The sequence below is a fragment of the Henckelia pumila genome, chromosome 4 (genome assembly GCF_033568475.1).
Source record: "Henckelia pumila isolate YLH828 chromosome 4, ASM3356847v2, whole genome shotgun sequence".
NCBI classification, from domain to species: domain Eukaryota; kingdom Viridiplantae; phylum Streptophyta; class Magnoliopsida; order Lamiales; family Gesneriaceae; genus Henckelia; species Henckelia pumila.
Genome location: NC_133123.1, coordinates 37,374,086 through 37,391,134, shown reverse-complemented (window position 1 = coordinate 37,391,134; position 17,049 = coordinate 37,374,086). Strand labels below are relative to the sequence as shown.

Here is a 17,049-nt window from a genome sequence, read left to right as displayed (position 1 = left end):
TCAAAATCCATACAACCACTAAAACAACCGCTCAAGGAAACTCTTTACCGCTCTTCGTCTAACTCTTCGACGCTCGATTACTGCTAACTCTGGCTCAACCAACTTCAAACGAATCTGTACCAAGGCAAAAGAAGATCAACAACGACAATCAAACCCAACTGCCAAAGGTTCAACAATTCAAACGAATCAAAATCCCAAAACTCAAACCGTCGGCATACCGACTATATTCTGATCAAACCGAAAACACAAACGACAGCATAATATCGAAACCAAATCAATACAATGCTAAAACTTCAATAACAAATCCAATCCAACAAATCTCAAAACTCTCATTTTCGAATTAAGTTTCCAAAAATCATAACCAATCCGAACGACGCTCTTTTTCAAAACCGACTGAGAATAAACGATAAGAACTAGTTCAAGAACATCTTAACCGAAACTCATTCGATTCTAACAACATCCAAAAATTAAAGTATAACTGATCGGAGAAATATTTACGATAGAACGAAGCTCTCGCTGCCGGGATCACAAATCTGCCTACGGAATTAAATTCTAACGGATGGATCGACCGAAAAATGAAATCACAATTCTTGAAGTCACGTTTCTCTCTTCAACAATGGTGGATGGCGTGTTGGAGGTGATGGAGGGGAATGAAGAAGAGTCAAAGGAGCTAAGATATTATATAAAATCTCATATTTGCATTTTAGTCCCTGAAATTTCCGAAAATTTCAAAATAGACCCTGATCAAAATCAAATCGGCTCTTGAATTCTAAAATATCCGATTATCTCAAATAAACTCAATTAAGATAAATTTGGGGCGTTACAATATGGCAATAGATCGAAAAACTTCTGTTGATAATCATCAATAAACATCGTGTCCTGACGCAAACTCAGCAACTCACTGGCTTTCGCCTGACGAAGCGCAGGATGAAAATACAACCTCTGAAAAGGTGTACGGAATTCTGCCCAAGTAGTGTTGCCTCACGCAGTCACGAAGGGTGCAGATGTGGAATTCCACCACTTCCGCGCACGACCCTCTACAAGAAAATCAAGAGTCTCCATCTTTTGTTCTTCAGTACACCCAAATTCACGAAAGCAATTCTCCATACGTTGCAGCCAAATCTCAGCATCCTCCGGCGATTCTCTTCCAACTAGTGGCTTAGGGCCCATTTGCAGAAAACGATGCATACTAAACCGACGCCGATCATCACAATGACGCCGATGGCCTCGATGACGCTCATGATCTCCACCATCCCAGCGTCCACTTTCGCTACCTTGACTCTCGTCATAGCCCACCATCTGATAAAAGATAACAAAGATTATCCCCAAAACCGATCTTGGCAATTTTAGTTTTTTATCTGATGCGGCGCTGATGTGACACTAATGCAGTGCTGATGTGGAGCTGACGTGTATAGTGCCATGTAAGCATTTTCGAATAATAAAGACTGAAATTGCCAAAAGTCAAAACATGCATGACTAAAACTGAAATATGAAAGCATAGAGGACCGAAATCACAAAGTGACAAATATAAAAGACCAAAATTGCAGTTTTTCCTAAAAAATATTCATCTTATGGGTCAATTTTTTGAAACAAGACTTCCAACCAGATCTGACCGAACTGGACCCAATTTCAAAGATATTACTTTTTACTGCAAAAATATCTCTTTTCGTTAGTTAGTTCCATCATGTTATGATTGTTTAATTTCAAAAAATAGGAATATTTTGTGATTTGTTTAGTAATATATGTTCATTGTCATTTCATAACATTTTCTTGTATATATTGCTTTTGTTTTTTGAATCTTTGTTTATTGTTATATGAAAAAGTGATACTTTTTTAGACAAAAATATTATATTTTAGGCAAAAAATATTATTCACTATTAAAATATCATTTCTCGTTAGTTATACTATAAAGAAATGTTGTGTAATATATGCTAATTTGAGAGAATACAATTATTTTTTTATGCTATCATTTTTTATTAGTTATATTATTAAAAAAATTAAATAGTGTGTAATATATGATTGTTTGAGTGAAAAAATTATTTTTTAAGTCAAAACTATTATTTTTACAATTATGTAGTTATGAATCAGGTATTCTGGTCATGTCGATTCGACTCATCTCAAGAATAGATTTGTGTAACTATTGCACATGAGTCCTACTATAAAATCAATGAATTTTCATATATATCAAGATACATTTAATTTATTCAAACAATTTTGAAGCCGAAAAAAATACATCAAAATCAAAACACCAAAAAAAAAAAAAACAAGTGAGACAAATATGGTCCTATATTTTGGTTTTATGGTTATGATTCTTTATGTAAAGAGAATTGTGATTTTGATCATGTATAATAATTGTCATTTTAAGATTTGTTCCTCTATATATATTGTCAAAGTTTAATTTAGTTTTTCACACATATTTTGGATGAAAAATGCTAACGGAATAAAGATGTTGGACTAGAATCCAAGTTTGATAACTTAAGGGAGCAAAATTACAAAGAAACAAATAAATTAGATTAAAATTGCAGTTTACGCAATATATTAGAGAACTTGAACAAAAAATGAAAATTACATGTTTTTATTTTCGGTTTTGGTTTTATAATTCCATAAAAGAGGATTGAGTTGGCCCAATTGACACCAGTTTTGTTACGGGTCGGCCTCGATGTAATAATTGCATTATCATGAGTCCTGATGAAATCCAATATTTATTAGAAATACAAATTTGAATTTTTAAGTTACATTTTAAACGAAACAAATACTGACAGGCCCTTATCTTTAAAAAAAAAAATACTAACCGGCCCTTAATGATGTTTCTCCTAATAGAAGCGTGTTACATATTTAGTTTCCTTACTTATTATTAATTAATTAGAATTAGAATCCTTGTATGATTGTAATTTCAAGCCTCGTCTATATATATAAACACGCATGCACCGGCTATAAATAGGGCATTCGAGGCTCATTTACACTTGTCAATTCACTCATCTTCAATCTCGTTTCTTAGTCGATTTGGGTGGTTTCTAGTCTTCTTTGGCTAGGGGAGGGTCTTTACGAGGCGTCCGAAAGTCATAGCGGAGTTGTGCCCAAGCTTGGAGCATTCGACAGCAATGGGCTAACGACGGACGAAGGTATAACTCTATCCTATAAATAGTTTGGGAGTATTTATTAGCTTAGTTAAGGCTTTTAGATGTTGTTTAGTGATACTATAATCTTCTGATTATAGGATTGTACAGTAGAGCTGATATAGCTTGCCTAGTAGTATTGAGGTACGAAAGTACTGTTCGAGATACTCTGACTGAGTATGCATGTATTATGTGTTGCATTATTTATTTGACATGACTTTATCTGCATATATTATGTCACGTTATTATGTTTCATGCACGATCATCTTGAGCTTGTATCCTTGTGATATCCTGTCGTAGGGTGTTAACCCTATCTTGTTAGTTGATGGTTGGACACGTAGATTCGTGATCAGGTCACCTATATTCACTGTTGGGTATGTGAGCCACCTTTTGGTGCGATGGTGCAGAGTGCTTTATACGTACCTAGGGTCCGAGTCTGTATTGATCAGAGTATTATTGACCTCGAGTCTTGGTAACCCATACACTTGAATTCATGCACATATAATATTTGTATATTCATACTCTTGTACTGAGCGTAGTTCGCTCAGGTCCTTTATTTCTGTGATTATTGGACACCCTATTCGACGGGGCATGCTTCAGGTTGGATAGCGCATGAGATGCTAGGAGATCCTAGGTGCCGAGTTTGTTAGCTTGAGGATTTTATCTTTGAAGGGTTGTTTCTACTTAGGGGTGTTGTTACTGAGAATATTCTATTCGATATGGTTGTAATAACTTAAGTTGCAGATTTATTTTCCTTGGGATTATATAACTTAACTCGGTTTCCGCTGTTAATTTTCTGATGATGTTCTTAGGATTATTGCATGTTTAAGTATTTCTGATTAATAGGTGATCACGGTGCAGGTCACTACACCAATAATTAGAGTTTAGGTGTGCTTGAAGACTGAAGTTAATGCAATAAATTATAATTTTTTTTTAAAATGTAACACACACACACACACACACACACACATATATATATATATATATATATGTATATATATATATATAAACACACCACCTAAATTCGTTACATTGTACTACTCACAAAAAATGGGAAGCTTTTTTTGTGTCTATATATTTTTGTCATTTTGGTCATCTATATTGTCAAATTTTAATTTTAGTACGTTACCGTTGATTTTTTGGAATATTTAGTATTTTTTCTGACTTGATATAACATGGAAATAATGTAGTGCTAGTATGACATTTATGTGTATAGTGTCACATTAACACTTCCAATGAAAAAAAAATTAGAATTGTCAAAAAAAATCAAAATGGCGATAATAAAACTGATATTTGACAACATAGATAACAAAATCGCAAAACGACAAATTTACAAGAACAAAAATGCAGTTATCCCCCAAAAAATGAAGTTGTGTGCTAGAATTAAGGAGATGAGCTAAACTTCGGTCGTGGAAATGTGAGCTTTTGTCACGCCCCGAAATTGGAGTTGGTTGACACTGGCGTTGTTCTCCGACATTAATTCGAAAACAACAAGCCTCAGATTTCGAAAACTCAAAAACCAGTCTATTCATTCATAAAACTAAAATTTGCATTGTCTTTGCAAATGGAATTAAACAATCTTTACAATACTTAAGTGAAAACAAACTAAAATGAAACATAGGGGCTTAATACAAGTAAACTGAAACAAAAATTAGATAGTAGAAATCAAGGTCAATCTTCACTAGTCCCAGAACTGGTTTTGTTCATCTTCTTCGATTTCTTCTTCATTCTTATTTGAGATGGTTTTGGGTGGGTGAGTGATATGGTCGTCATTCAGTAAATGGGGGGAATAATCCCAGCTTTTAAAATCGTTTTAACATAAATATCGTATACATATAAATATCGGAATAGAGTTTCACGGAATCATTAGAAATAATCAGGAATCGGTTATATATATACACTAAATTGTTTATGAACTTCGTTGCTAATTGATATCAGACTCTTTTATGATAATCCTCTAAAAGATGAGGCCAGTAATCGATAATCAGTAATCAATAGAGGGGAGTCGATATGCACAAATTTAAAAAAAAAAAGGGGGACCGTAGAAAATACTTCTTTTATGCCTCGAGTATTAGCCACAACTTTTATTCTTTCAGTAATTCAACATGTTTAGAATACTTATTTCTACCATTTAGTTCATAATAGAATTTAGTGCAAAACAATATTCAGGAATACAGATTTCGAGTTTCAATCTTTGAACACAAGATAAAACATGTTGGAGTAATTTTTACATCATAATATCAAATTTTAAAACATCAAGCCCACTTACAGGAAAATGATACAAGAGGTTTTGGTAGTCCTTGAAATGTTTGCACTTGCTCAACTGATCACTTTTACCATTAGACCAAAAATATTATTTTTTACTATAAAAATATTCATAAGTGCAATTTTTGCACTTATATTTTATATGATTTAACTTGAATTTTATTATATATCAAGCGATATTATGCGTGTTTGTATTTGTTTGTGTCGTTTGCATGAATTTAGGTAACAATCAATTTTTGGCGAGTAAAAAAGGTGAAATTAATAGATGAAATTAGGAGAAGGAGATAAGATCGTAGCGAAAATAAATGCGAATATCAAAAAGGGTTTGCAAGAGTTTTGATGGCTGGGAGAGATTATCGAGGGTTTGCAAGAGTTTTGATGGCTGGGAGACTTCCGAAGCACAGAAGAACAAGAGAACTTGGTAAGAAGACTGAAGATGGCGGCATCCAGGGACGGATAAGCTTATTCTATCTTTGTTCTTTGTTACTCTTTCTATATCTATTTTTGTTGGGATGAATTTTTGGAAGAACATGCGTAGTTTTATTTTCAAATTCGCTATGAACTAATCTTTTAGTCTAGAAGGTAGACAGATCTTGTCTTGAAACCATGCTTTTGATAGTTTGATTTATATATTTGAATTTTTTGCTTAGTTTATTTGTGTTTGTCTGTTCTTAATGCTTTCAATTTATTGACAATATATTGAATGATTTATTGTTTAGAATTCATCACTCGGGAGAGAGAATTTTGAATATGATATAGAAAAATACAATGTTTAGATACGAACTTCTACTATCACTTGAGAAAGTGAGTAGAAAATAATTTAATTCTTGGCTAATAAACTAGAAGAATTTATAATTAAGAAATCATTAGGAATAAATCGTGGTAAATAGTCAAGTGAAGTCGAACATCTACAATTTCTTTCTCATTGAATTTTCTTCTTGCGAACTTGAAACAAAATTATTCCTTGTGGGAGGACTAATTTATGATATTATTAAATTCTAATGACAAAAAATTAATAATAAAAATATTATGAAAAAATAAACATAAAAATATTAAATGAAGCTCCCATTTTCTTAAAAATATTTTATGTTTTAATTTTATATTCGAATTGAAAAAAATATTTTAAACTAAAATTAAAAATAAACTTTAAAGATTAATTTTTGTAAACTATGCATTTTTTTAATTCATTTTAATTTATTATTAATGTTTAACATTTACAAACATAATTATATATATTATGAATTTATATTTAATATCTTAAGAAAATTAAAATTTTATTTAGTTCGTATCTTACTATTAAATAAAACTAAATAATTTATTAGATTTGATATCAAATCAAGTTATTTAGTATCAAAGATATTGAATAAATTTTATTTAAAAAAATTATTATAAAACACATTAGGATGTTTGGGAGAGCTTATAAGCTTTTGAAAACAACTTATAAGCTGCTTCTAAGCTTATAAGTTCTTTAAATTTGTTTGGTAAATTTTTTGTCAAACAATTTATAAGCTATCAAAATTAGTTGTTTGACAACTTATAAGTTATTTTTAAAAAAGTAAGGTCACCCCTACTTTTTTTAAAAAAAATCTTATTTTGATATTTTACTTCTCCATATTTTCATTATATATTTTATTAAATTCTCACCATGCCCCCTTCCATTTTGTACATAATTTCTCAAATTTTTTTTCTAAATTAAGATTTAAAATAGTTTTATTTTTTAATATATTTTTAACATTTATGATAAATTAAAAACTATTTTTGTATATATATTACTATTTAAATTACTTTCATAGTATTTTACTTATTTTGGTAATTTCGACTATATAAAAATCTTATAATAACCAAACACCTTCTAAGTAAGAAACATGCTTACAAAAATATTTAAAGGATATTTTAATTTTGAAAACATACTAGATCATCTTTTATGCAAAAACTATATGTACTAAAGTAGATATGTTTCGTTAAACAAAAAACAGTAATAATTTTTATTTACATATAATAACATTATATAAAATAATAAGTACGTTTATGTGGTAGATATGTGATTATTTATGGTTTATTTTTTCATGATTTTTAAATTTATTTTAGGTCCCTAAATATTTAAAGGATATTTTAATTTTGAAAACATACTATATCATCTTTTATGCAAAAACTATATGTACTAAAGTAGATATGTTTCGTTAAACAAAAAATCGTAATAATTTTTATTTACATATAATAAAATTATATAAAATAATAAGTATGTTTATGTGGTAGATATGTGATTATTTATGGTTTTTATTTTTTCATGATTTTTAAATTTATTTTAGGTCCCTAAATATTTAAAGGATATTTTAATTTTGAAAACATACTAGATCATCTATTCATCTTTTATGCAAAAATTATATGCATTAAAGTAGATATGTTTCGTTAAACAAAAAACCGTAATAATTTTTATTTACATATAATAACATTATATAAAATAATAAGTATCTTTATGTGGTAGATATGTGATTATTTATGGTTTTTATTTTTTCATGATTTTTAAATTTATTTTAGGTCCCTATAATTTAATAAATATCATAAATTAGTCCCAAAAGTATATTTATAACCATAAATAAATGATAAGGACTAATTGTGTTGCAATTTTCAAAGTTTAAGAACTAAAATTATTTTTTAAAAAAATATTTAGGATTTTGATATGTAATTATAAGTACTAAAAATGTTATATCTTCACTTTTTTTAAATTTTTTTTAAAATAAAACATATTAATTTTCATTTTATATATATACTACTGGTTTCAATCGTCTCACCTTCTCACTAGTATAGTAGTAGTGTGGCAATGGCACATACTACATAGCCTGATAGCCACACGTATCAAATCCAACGCCACAAACTCATCTTCTTCTTCCATCTATGGCTTCTTCCTCCATGCTACTCTTCCCTCCAAACCTCTCCACCCCTCTCGCTTTCTCCTCCAGAACCCGTCTCGCCTCCCTCTTCAAAGCCAACGCCGCCGCCGCCGGCACTTCAAAACCCACCAGCTGCAGACCATTTTTAGTCGTCGCCTCAGCTTCATCTAGTGCACTCCAAGCTCTGATTTTCGATTGCGACGGTGTTATACTTGAATCCGAACACCTCCACCGCCAGGCCTATAATGACGCCTTTGCGCATTTTAATGTTCGATGCCCATCTCCATCTTCCTCGGGTCCGCTCAATTGGAGCCTTGAGTTTTACGACGAGCTGCAGAATTTAATAGGTGGCGGCAAACCCAAAATGCGATGGTCCCTTATCTTTTACACCTCTCTTTTATTATTGGTTTATCTGCAAAATTCTAGCTTTTCTTCTTTGGGCTGAAATGCGTCCACTTTGATGCGCTTTCTTGAAGGTATTTCAAGGAACACGGTTGGCCAACTTCTACTGTTTTTGATTCATCTCCGGAGAATGATGATGATAGAGCGAAGCTAATTGACATTCTCCAGGTTTCATTTCCCCCCCTTTTTTTTTGGGTTCTGGGCTTAATTTGATTAAGGTTAAGCTTAGTAACTCAAAGACAGAATTTTCAATTTTGACTGCACTTGGCATGGATTTATTGAGCCATGAATCATGATAGTGGAATTAGAAAGTTTGAATGTTTCGTGGAACTGAAAATTTTCCATTTGAGTATAATTTAGATCCTTTTATGTTGCATATAGATTAATGAATTTGATTTGGAGAAGATTCGAGAGATGGATTTCTTAGGTGTATTTGAAATCCATCTCGATTACTGTTGAAATTATATAACTTTCAAGTTACATAATTTGATATGAAGTGGATTTGAAATGCACTTGAATTCTGTCCATCCAAGCAAGTCAAAGAATTTGAAATCCATCGTCTTGAATCTACTAATCCATGCACAACCTTAAGGTTCCAATTACTTACCAAAAGTGAGGATTATGCAATCAATGATTATTTTATCATTCATATCTAATAGTACCTTAGGTGTTATTTATCCTTTTCTTCATGATCCTTATTTAGCGTGCTTTTTTTGTTTTGTTTTTCTGGATCTCGATTCTTAATATCTTTGTTAAGGTAATTAAGTTATCAATGGAGTATATTTTGTCTTTTAATAGCTATTGTTTTGTGAAATGCCTGGTACAGGACTGGAAGACAGAGCGGTACAAAGAAATAATCAAATCTGGAACTGTAAGAGAACACTTGTAAATGCATCTTGCTCTGTTTATGGATAAATGAACGTAATGAACTGATACGACGAAGTATCATTTTCTTTCATTCATTGGTCTGGAATTCCAAGTAATTCATTAAGAGCATCATACTATTTTTTGAATCAGGTTGAGCCTAGACCTGGAGTTCTGAGGTTGATGGATGAGGCAAAGGCTGCTGTAAGATCTCTATCTTAAAATGCAATTTATTTCTGTTCTTATAATCATGAAATCGTGTTTGGATTGCTTGCTTATAAAAGTTTAACTTAGCTGTGAGCAATATTTTATTCAATTTGCTGCTTTTGTAATATGAAGTTCGGAGGACCGATCGAGTCTAACACGATGCATTTTTTTCGAGTCTTGATGAGTTTAGTTGTTAACATATCTCAATCATTGCCGTGTCCCCCTTTCTTTTACAGGGCAAAAAGGTAGCTGTTTGCTCTGCTGCGACTAAAAGTTCGGTGATCCTTTGCTTAGAGAATCTCATCGGAATGGTAACTCTCTAATTTTTACTTGTCATTACTACACTAGCTAGTTCTTGGCCGGCTCTCGCTATCCTCAAAGACAAAGAGTGCTGTTTAACTACTTACAAATGGGCCAGGATTTGCTACGTTAGACTAGAATTGAATGATATCGAGTATACGAGCTGATTTCTTATGCTCTGACTTAGCTGAGTCCATCTATCTATATATAAAAGTGAGAATTGAATTGTGAACTATTGATGTCTTGTTTAGATTAAAAATGATTATAAAAAGCATTGTTATGTTTGATGTTCTTTCTTTTTTCTCCTAAATTTAATATTGGGTTTTATTTATGATTTTTTTTTAAATTTAAAATATCGTAAAAATGAGAAACGAGAGGATTACAATCGACTTGAATTTATCCTTTTTTAGATATTTATTTGAAATATTTACTTCATCAACTTGATACTTAATCCCTTTTTAGATTTTTTTTCCTTTTGAAATAAAATATATATCAAAATCAATCAATAATATTATTAGTAATAACAAATTAATTAATAATAATATATTAATAATAATAATAGTAATAATAATAATAATAATAATAATAATAATAATAATAATAAAGAGAACAATGTTTAATAAATATTTTGTGAAGAAAAATGGTGTATTATGATATTGGTGAAGTATCTGAATAAATCTAAAGATTATTATAATAATGTAGGGGCATTTTTCTACTATATGACTTCTATTGTCGAGAAAATACTTACCCAATGCACAGGAAACGCGCCTGCATCAAATCACCATGAGAAGGGTAAAACATGCAAATTTTATAAAAGGTTAAGAGTTTGTATGCCTATTAAATTTTCACAGCTGAGAAGTGCTGAGAAGTGTGTATTTTCAATATTCACAGGGATGTTTGTCGCAAAAAACTCTTAACTAAATTCCATTTTATTTTCTGCACTAGGGTACATTGTTAAGCTATTATAATAAATGTTAATGAGTATCGAACAATGAGAAAATTGAGTAATATATAGAATGAATCATAGCGAGCTCAAACTAAAACAACTGATTTTAGTCAATACTGTGAATTGCAAAAAGATAACAATGAAGTAGCAAAACTAAAATTATTGAGAAGATATAACTTAATTTTTTATTAACTAGTGAGACAATATAACAATCATTGGAAATTCACATCTATAATTAATATATGTTTTTTTTACATAATAGAGATTCAACACAGTATTATAATGTGGTAGGACAACTAACAAGATAATCATAAATTCTCTTTTAAACTACACAAACTGTTTAAAATATATAGTGAAACGTAATTATCATGTCCAGAACATTGGAGGAACAACCATGAGTGTCTCTCAAAAGGCCAAAGAAAGAGAGAAAAAAACGCCTTGTAACATCGAATGCCCCATGCATTACCAAAATGAGAAATTAGACAGCCAATGACAACGGAGTAGATTACAAACATTTTAAGGAGAAAAAATTAAAATCATACAAGTTTTTTTTTCTTTTTCAAGTGAGTGGCGTATGAATGATTGCATGACATTGATTGTAAAATATGCAATCATCATTTTCATTTATTTTAATCAAAATTGCACTTTTCTAGTCAAATAAAATGGACAAAATTGTGGATAAAATAATGCAGGGCTAATTGCATACGTTCCCCCGTGAAATCACGAGATTGCTGAGATTCCCAATAGCTGTTAACTCCTCGTGCTTTCAAATTTTGAGCACAAACACCCTTGAGAACACATACGGACAAGGGGGTTAATGCTCAAATTTGAAAACATGGGGATGTATGTGTTCAAGATTCGAAAATACAGTGAGTTAATAGAGCCTTCTTCTTTGTTTTTTTTGTTTTTTTTTTTTTTGCAATCTTGGGATTTCACTAGGGTGGTGTATGCAATTAACCCAATTGATGTATTTAGCATTCCACTTATATTTATCACTTCCTAGTGTTCAGTAAATTTGTTACTTGAACTAGAAGCCTTTATTAAGTTTAGGCTCGAATCCAATGGAAGAACTTTCTGTAAAATCTTGATTTGCCTGCACAGATATACCATCTTCGCAGTTAGTTTAACTGTGGCGTGATCGTTTTCTTGAAGTTCTCAAGTAATTTTCAAGCATATGATGAACACGCACGCCAAAAGGTCCTTGTTCTGGAGACTTCGATATGGACATGAAATACACTGAGTGGTGTTCCTTAATAATTTGAACGAAAATAAAGGTGTCCACAGAGTTATGCATGGATATAGGTTGAGACTGACCTTTCATGGACACAGCTGGGAGAGTTGACTTCTCAAACTGTAGGGTAACAATGAGATTTTTGTCCATCACTTTTGCTGATGATGTTGGTAATCCAGTACCCATAATCTGATGATGTTGTAGTTGATAGAGCTTTTATTGTATAATGTTATGTATCTTGAATGGTGATTTGCATTTTGGATGTTGACAGAACAATTTTTTTTAAAAAAAAATTTGTAGTGAACTTATTACTGACGACTATAATTTTTAAAATTTAAAGTGGTGATCATACAAGTGAGTTTAATAGGTTTAATGGTGCGTTAACTTTTCAATGCATTTAAGTGTTTTTATTGGTGGTTTAACATGTACGAATATGCATACTAATAAATTTTCCATGTTTGTATTATGTTATTTCCTTGTCAGCATGTCCATATTCTACATCACATATTAGTGGTTTATTGATGTTCTGTTCTTATCTTCTTGCAGGAGCGGTTTCAGGGCCTTGATTGCTTCCTTGCAGGTATGTCTCACTCATGCTTTTCTCTTTATCTGCCCATTGTACGCATCAAAATAATTAGCTTTTTCTCAATGATTATGTTGATAAGATTGGTCGAAGAGCATTTTAACATCCTCGCTTGGTTAATATTTTTGTGCTTAATTAATTGGTTCACATTCTAAATCTGGTATCTTTTTGTGTATGATGTGATTTTGTTATGATCCTCAATTCCCATATTTGAATATAAGAAACAAAATAAAGAAATGCATACAAATATGAATTCAAACAAAAGAAAATCCCAGAGTACAGCCTCTGTAGCTCCCTAGCTAAGCTAATCAGTTTCCAAACGAAAAATATGCTGAATGCTTAGCTTCTTCCCCACTCTTCACGATATACCCCTTCGGCCTAAGTAATCCCTAGACCCAAACCATTGGAGCCCATTACAATTTCATCATCTAAATTATTTAAGCCCAATCTATTAGTTTCCTAACAGATTTTGATTTCGACTTGCTATTTATATTTGACACCATTTTTTCCTTTGGTTTTATGCTACTTGTAGCTTTGATGAGTAACAAGTCATAGAATCATGTCAGTTGATCAAAATAATTATTCACACACAATCATCACCCTTTTTGCTTGAAGTAGCAGCCTTGTTCTTCTGCCTGAAAATAACAAATCAACCTGGTATTTTACCAAGTATAGTAACTTTATCTGCCCTTTTATTGCTAAAATCACTTGTCGTGCCATTCAAAATTCCATTACCATGAGATGTGATCGTTGTTTGGTCGATTTAAACAAGCTGATTCTGAATTACTTGGGGCATTCACCAAGAGAGTGTTTGAGAGAGCTTTTGCTTATTTTAAAGTGATTTTTCTAGATATTATTTTGAAATGGGTGAGAAGTAAAGTAGGAAGTGTTTGGAAATAAAAGTCTAAAGCTAATAGAAGCTAAAGTTTGAGAGTTTGGAGAAAACATTACTTTCAAACATATTTTTTAGTAAAATGAAAACAATATCTTTAACCTATATAACATTTATCTTTTTTAATTATCTTAGTTTTGGTACCCACACCATCAACAATGTATTTATATAATCAATATTATATTTTGTATCAAAATTAACTTATATTTACAACATGAATGCTTGAATATTTATATAAGATTAATAAATAAAAATTAAAAAATTTTTATGAATGCACAAAATATGTAAAAAAAAAAAAAAAAAAAAACTATGGAAATGCATATTATAAAAAAATGCAAAATATTTTTTAAAAATAAATGCATGTAATAAAATATGATTGGAATTTTATACGAAACTCTTAAAAACTCATACAAATAAAATTCAACGTTATAAAAAATCTCCAAAAATATTTACAAAAATCGAGAGCAATTGTGGAATTTGATAAATTTTACAAGGATACAAACGTCAAATTGTAACTTTAAACTATTATAAATAAGCCAGAAGCAGGGAAAAAAGGTTTCAATCTTGCTTTTGGCTTTTGGTTAAAAATTACAGAAGTTGAAGCAGGAACCAGTGTTCACAAACCCGAAAGGACTTCAACTCAGCTATAATCCAAGATATGCTTCCTGGAAGCTCTCCCAAACACTCCCAAAAGTATCAGTACAATTGACAGATCCCTCGACACTGCCCTCATTCTGTAGGTGGAGAACTAGCTGTAATAACTCTCGGGGGAAAAAATGTGAATGTTTCAATAAAAATATTTAATTGACTTCTTTAGTAGCTTGATTCTGTTTGTTTTACTCTGAAATATACCTTTTCCCATAACAACTGCAACTGTCAAAGACGGGTAAATATGGCTCTCTGCCAACGATATTGGTGTTGACTTTGTTTGATTGTTTTCGCTTACATGCTAACACCATTTCTTTCCTGAAAAACTGACCTTGGCATGTGAAGCGCGTGTTGAAATATTTGAGCTATCCATTGGATGATTTCCCTCCACTCAATCTCATCACTTCTGTTCTATAGGTGATGATGTGAAGGAAAAGAAACCCGATCCATCAATTTATATTACAGCCGCAAAGGTAAATTAGTGTGGCATTGTTAATTTGTTGTCATGTATACTCATTTTTTTTTTTATGTTCGCCTCTGGTTTCTGCATTTCCTGAGTGAAGCTTTTTATGTTGCGTAGAGGTTGAACGTCTTGGGGAAAGATTGCTTGGTAGTAGAAGACAGTGTCATTGGACTGCAGGTTAGTCTTGTAATTGTTATAATTATTTTTCTTTTTTAAAGTAACTGCAATGATGAATTTAGATATGCTTTGTGAGAACTTTAAAGTATAATATATAAAAGGAAAAATAGTTTTTTGGTCCGATATGTTTGTCACTTTGCGATTCGATCTTCAATGATTTCAGATTTCAGTTTTTGTCCGCTATCTTTGTTTTTTTGTGCAATTTTAGTCCTTTTTTCAATGTGTTGCTGATGTAACACTAATTCAGCGCTGATGTGGAACTGACGTATATAACACATAAGCATTTTCGAATAAACATGAGTAAAAATTAGAACATTCAGGACTAAAACGAAAATCTGAAAACATAGAGGATCGAAATCATAAATTGACAAAATTATCGGACCAAATTTCAATTTTGCCTATATATAATGCTTGAGATGGTGTATTGAAATTTTTCATAAAACAGTTAAAATCATATCCCACGATCCTTTTACTCATTGAGCCAGCCATGGAAAAAAGCATACAGTTCTTGAAAAATCTTTATACTCCGTTTCCGAGGAGGGGCTCTGAAAAGAATTTGAAATTCATGCTTTCTAATGCACAAGAATGGTTAAAACAAATTAAAATCACGAGCTTCAAATTCTGAAGGCTCCGAGAAATCTTTTGGCTTTCTTTTCCTGGAGAAGCTTGACATTTTATTCAGATTAAGACATTAAAAAATCCATGATTTCGACTTTCGAGTACATAAAATAGCTGTATCAGTTATTTATTCTCGCTCTGAGATGCATGTCTGATCTACATTCATGCTGCAGGCCGCCACTGGAGCCGGAATGTCGTGCGTGATTTCTTACACACCATCCACTGCTAACCAGGTAAACCTTGCATTTTTTTTCCAAGGCCAGAAGCACGTAACTGTTCACCATAGTATATAACCATGACACTTTGATTTGCATATAAGTCTCTTATAAGATTTTTTTGATTTGCATGTCAATCATTTAATAGGATTTTAAAGAGGCTGCAGCCATCTACCCGGACTTGAGCGATATCAGGTAAAAATCTCACCACTCGAGTACACAATATTTTTCAATGTCACTGACAAATCATATCCCGGTTTTCGTTTTATTGGTTCAGATTGACAGACTTGGAAGCATTGCTCAAAAATGTTGTTGCTGCAAAATAGAGAATCTGCTATAAACCAACCTGCAAGTAATTCGACAGAAAGCATACTTTGATAAACTTCCCTTACATATTATTCATCGAGGGATTATTCATGTACATTAAGTTGGGATTTGGGAATCACATCCTGTAAAAGTAAGCTTCCACTATGATAAATATAGTTCATTCTTTCCTGAATAAATTCAGGGTTTGTCAAAGTGCACAGCTGTTCTTACCTCGTTCTGTTTGATGCACTGTTTTAGTCGATCATTTTCCCACGACGGCGCAAGTGATGCTTTTATTAATAATGAGAAACAGTAGTATATGAGAAGAGGACGAGGCCAAAACATTCCACTTTATCACGGGAGAGTTCAAGATCAGAACCTAATTGCACCCTATGAAACCGATTATAAAGCTTTTCGACATATGTAACTAAGACAAATCAATCCTAATGGATATATTTGTAAGACAGCAGAAAGTTGGTTTTTCGTTTTGCTCCTTCCTTTACTGTAAATTATACATGGAAATTATAGGGATAATAATATAACACGTTACTATAGTTTCCTTATTTTTTCAAAAATATACTAACACTTTATTCGTTCTCAATTACGTCTCTCTTTTAACAAAATGTTTCTATAATATGTCCTCTAAACTAAAAATTTTTTATACTACCCTTATATTAAAATTTTGTTTTAATATTTTCCTATGGCTCAAAGAACGATATCATAGAGCCTAGGTAATTTTATTCAGACTTTATTTTATTCATTAAATCATATTTTTATTTGTTGAGCAAGAGATTTTCAACAAACCATGAATTCAAACGAAAGTTTGAACCAGAAGGATTTCATTTATATGAAATCCCATAAACAAGTGAATCTATTTAAAATAGATTCTTTACAACAGAACTTGAAAAGACTTGGCTCTTTTATA

General features: G+C 31.4%; 1 protein-coding gene across 1 annotated transcript; it reads left to right on the top strand.

Moving 5' to 3' along the window:
* The first annotated feature begins 8,202 nt into the window (after positions 1-8,202).
* Positions 8,203-16,318, top strand: LOC140865328 (haloacid dehalogenase-like hydrolase domain-containing protein At4g39970). The gene is made up of 11 exons (XM_073269934.1): positions 8,203-8,644; positions 8,749-8,842; positions 9,501-9,545; positions 9,692-9,742; positions 9,982-10,056; positions 12,769-12,802; positions 14,763-14,818; positions 14,926-14,985; positions 15,777-15,836; positions 15,967-16,013; positions 16,096-16,318. Exons 1-11 carry the CDS (start codon positions 8,277-8,279, stop codon positions 16,142-16,144), a joined length of 939 nt encoding a protein of 312 aa, XP_073126035.1. The 5' UTR covers positions 8,203-8,276; the 3' UTR covers positions 16,145-16,318.
* Positions 16,319-17,049: the final 731 nt, after the last annotated feature.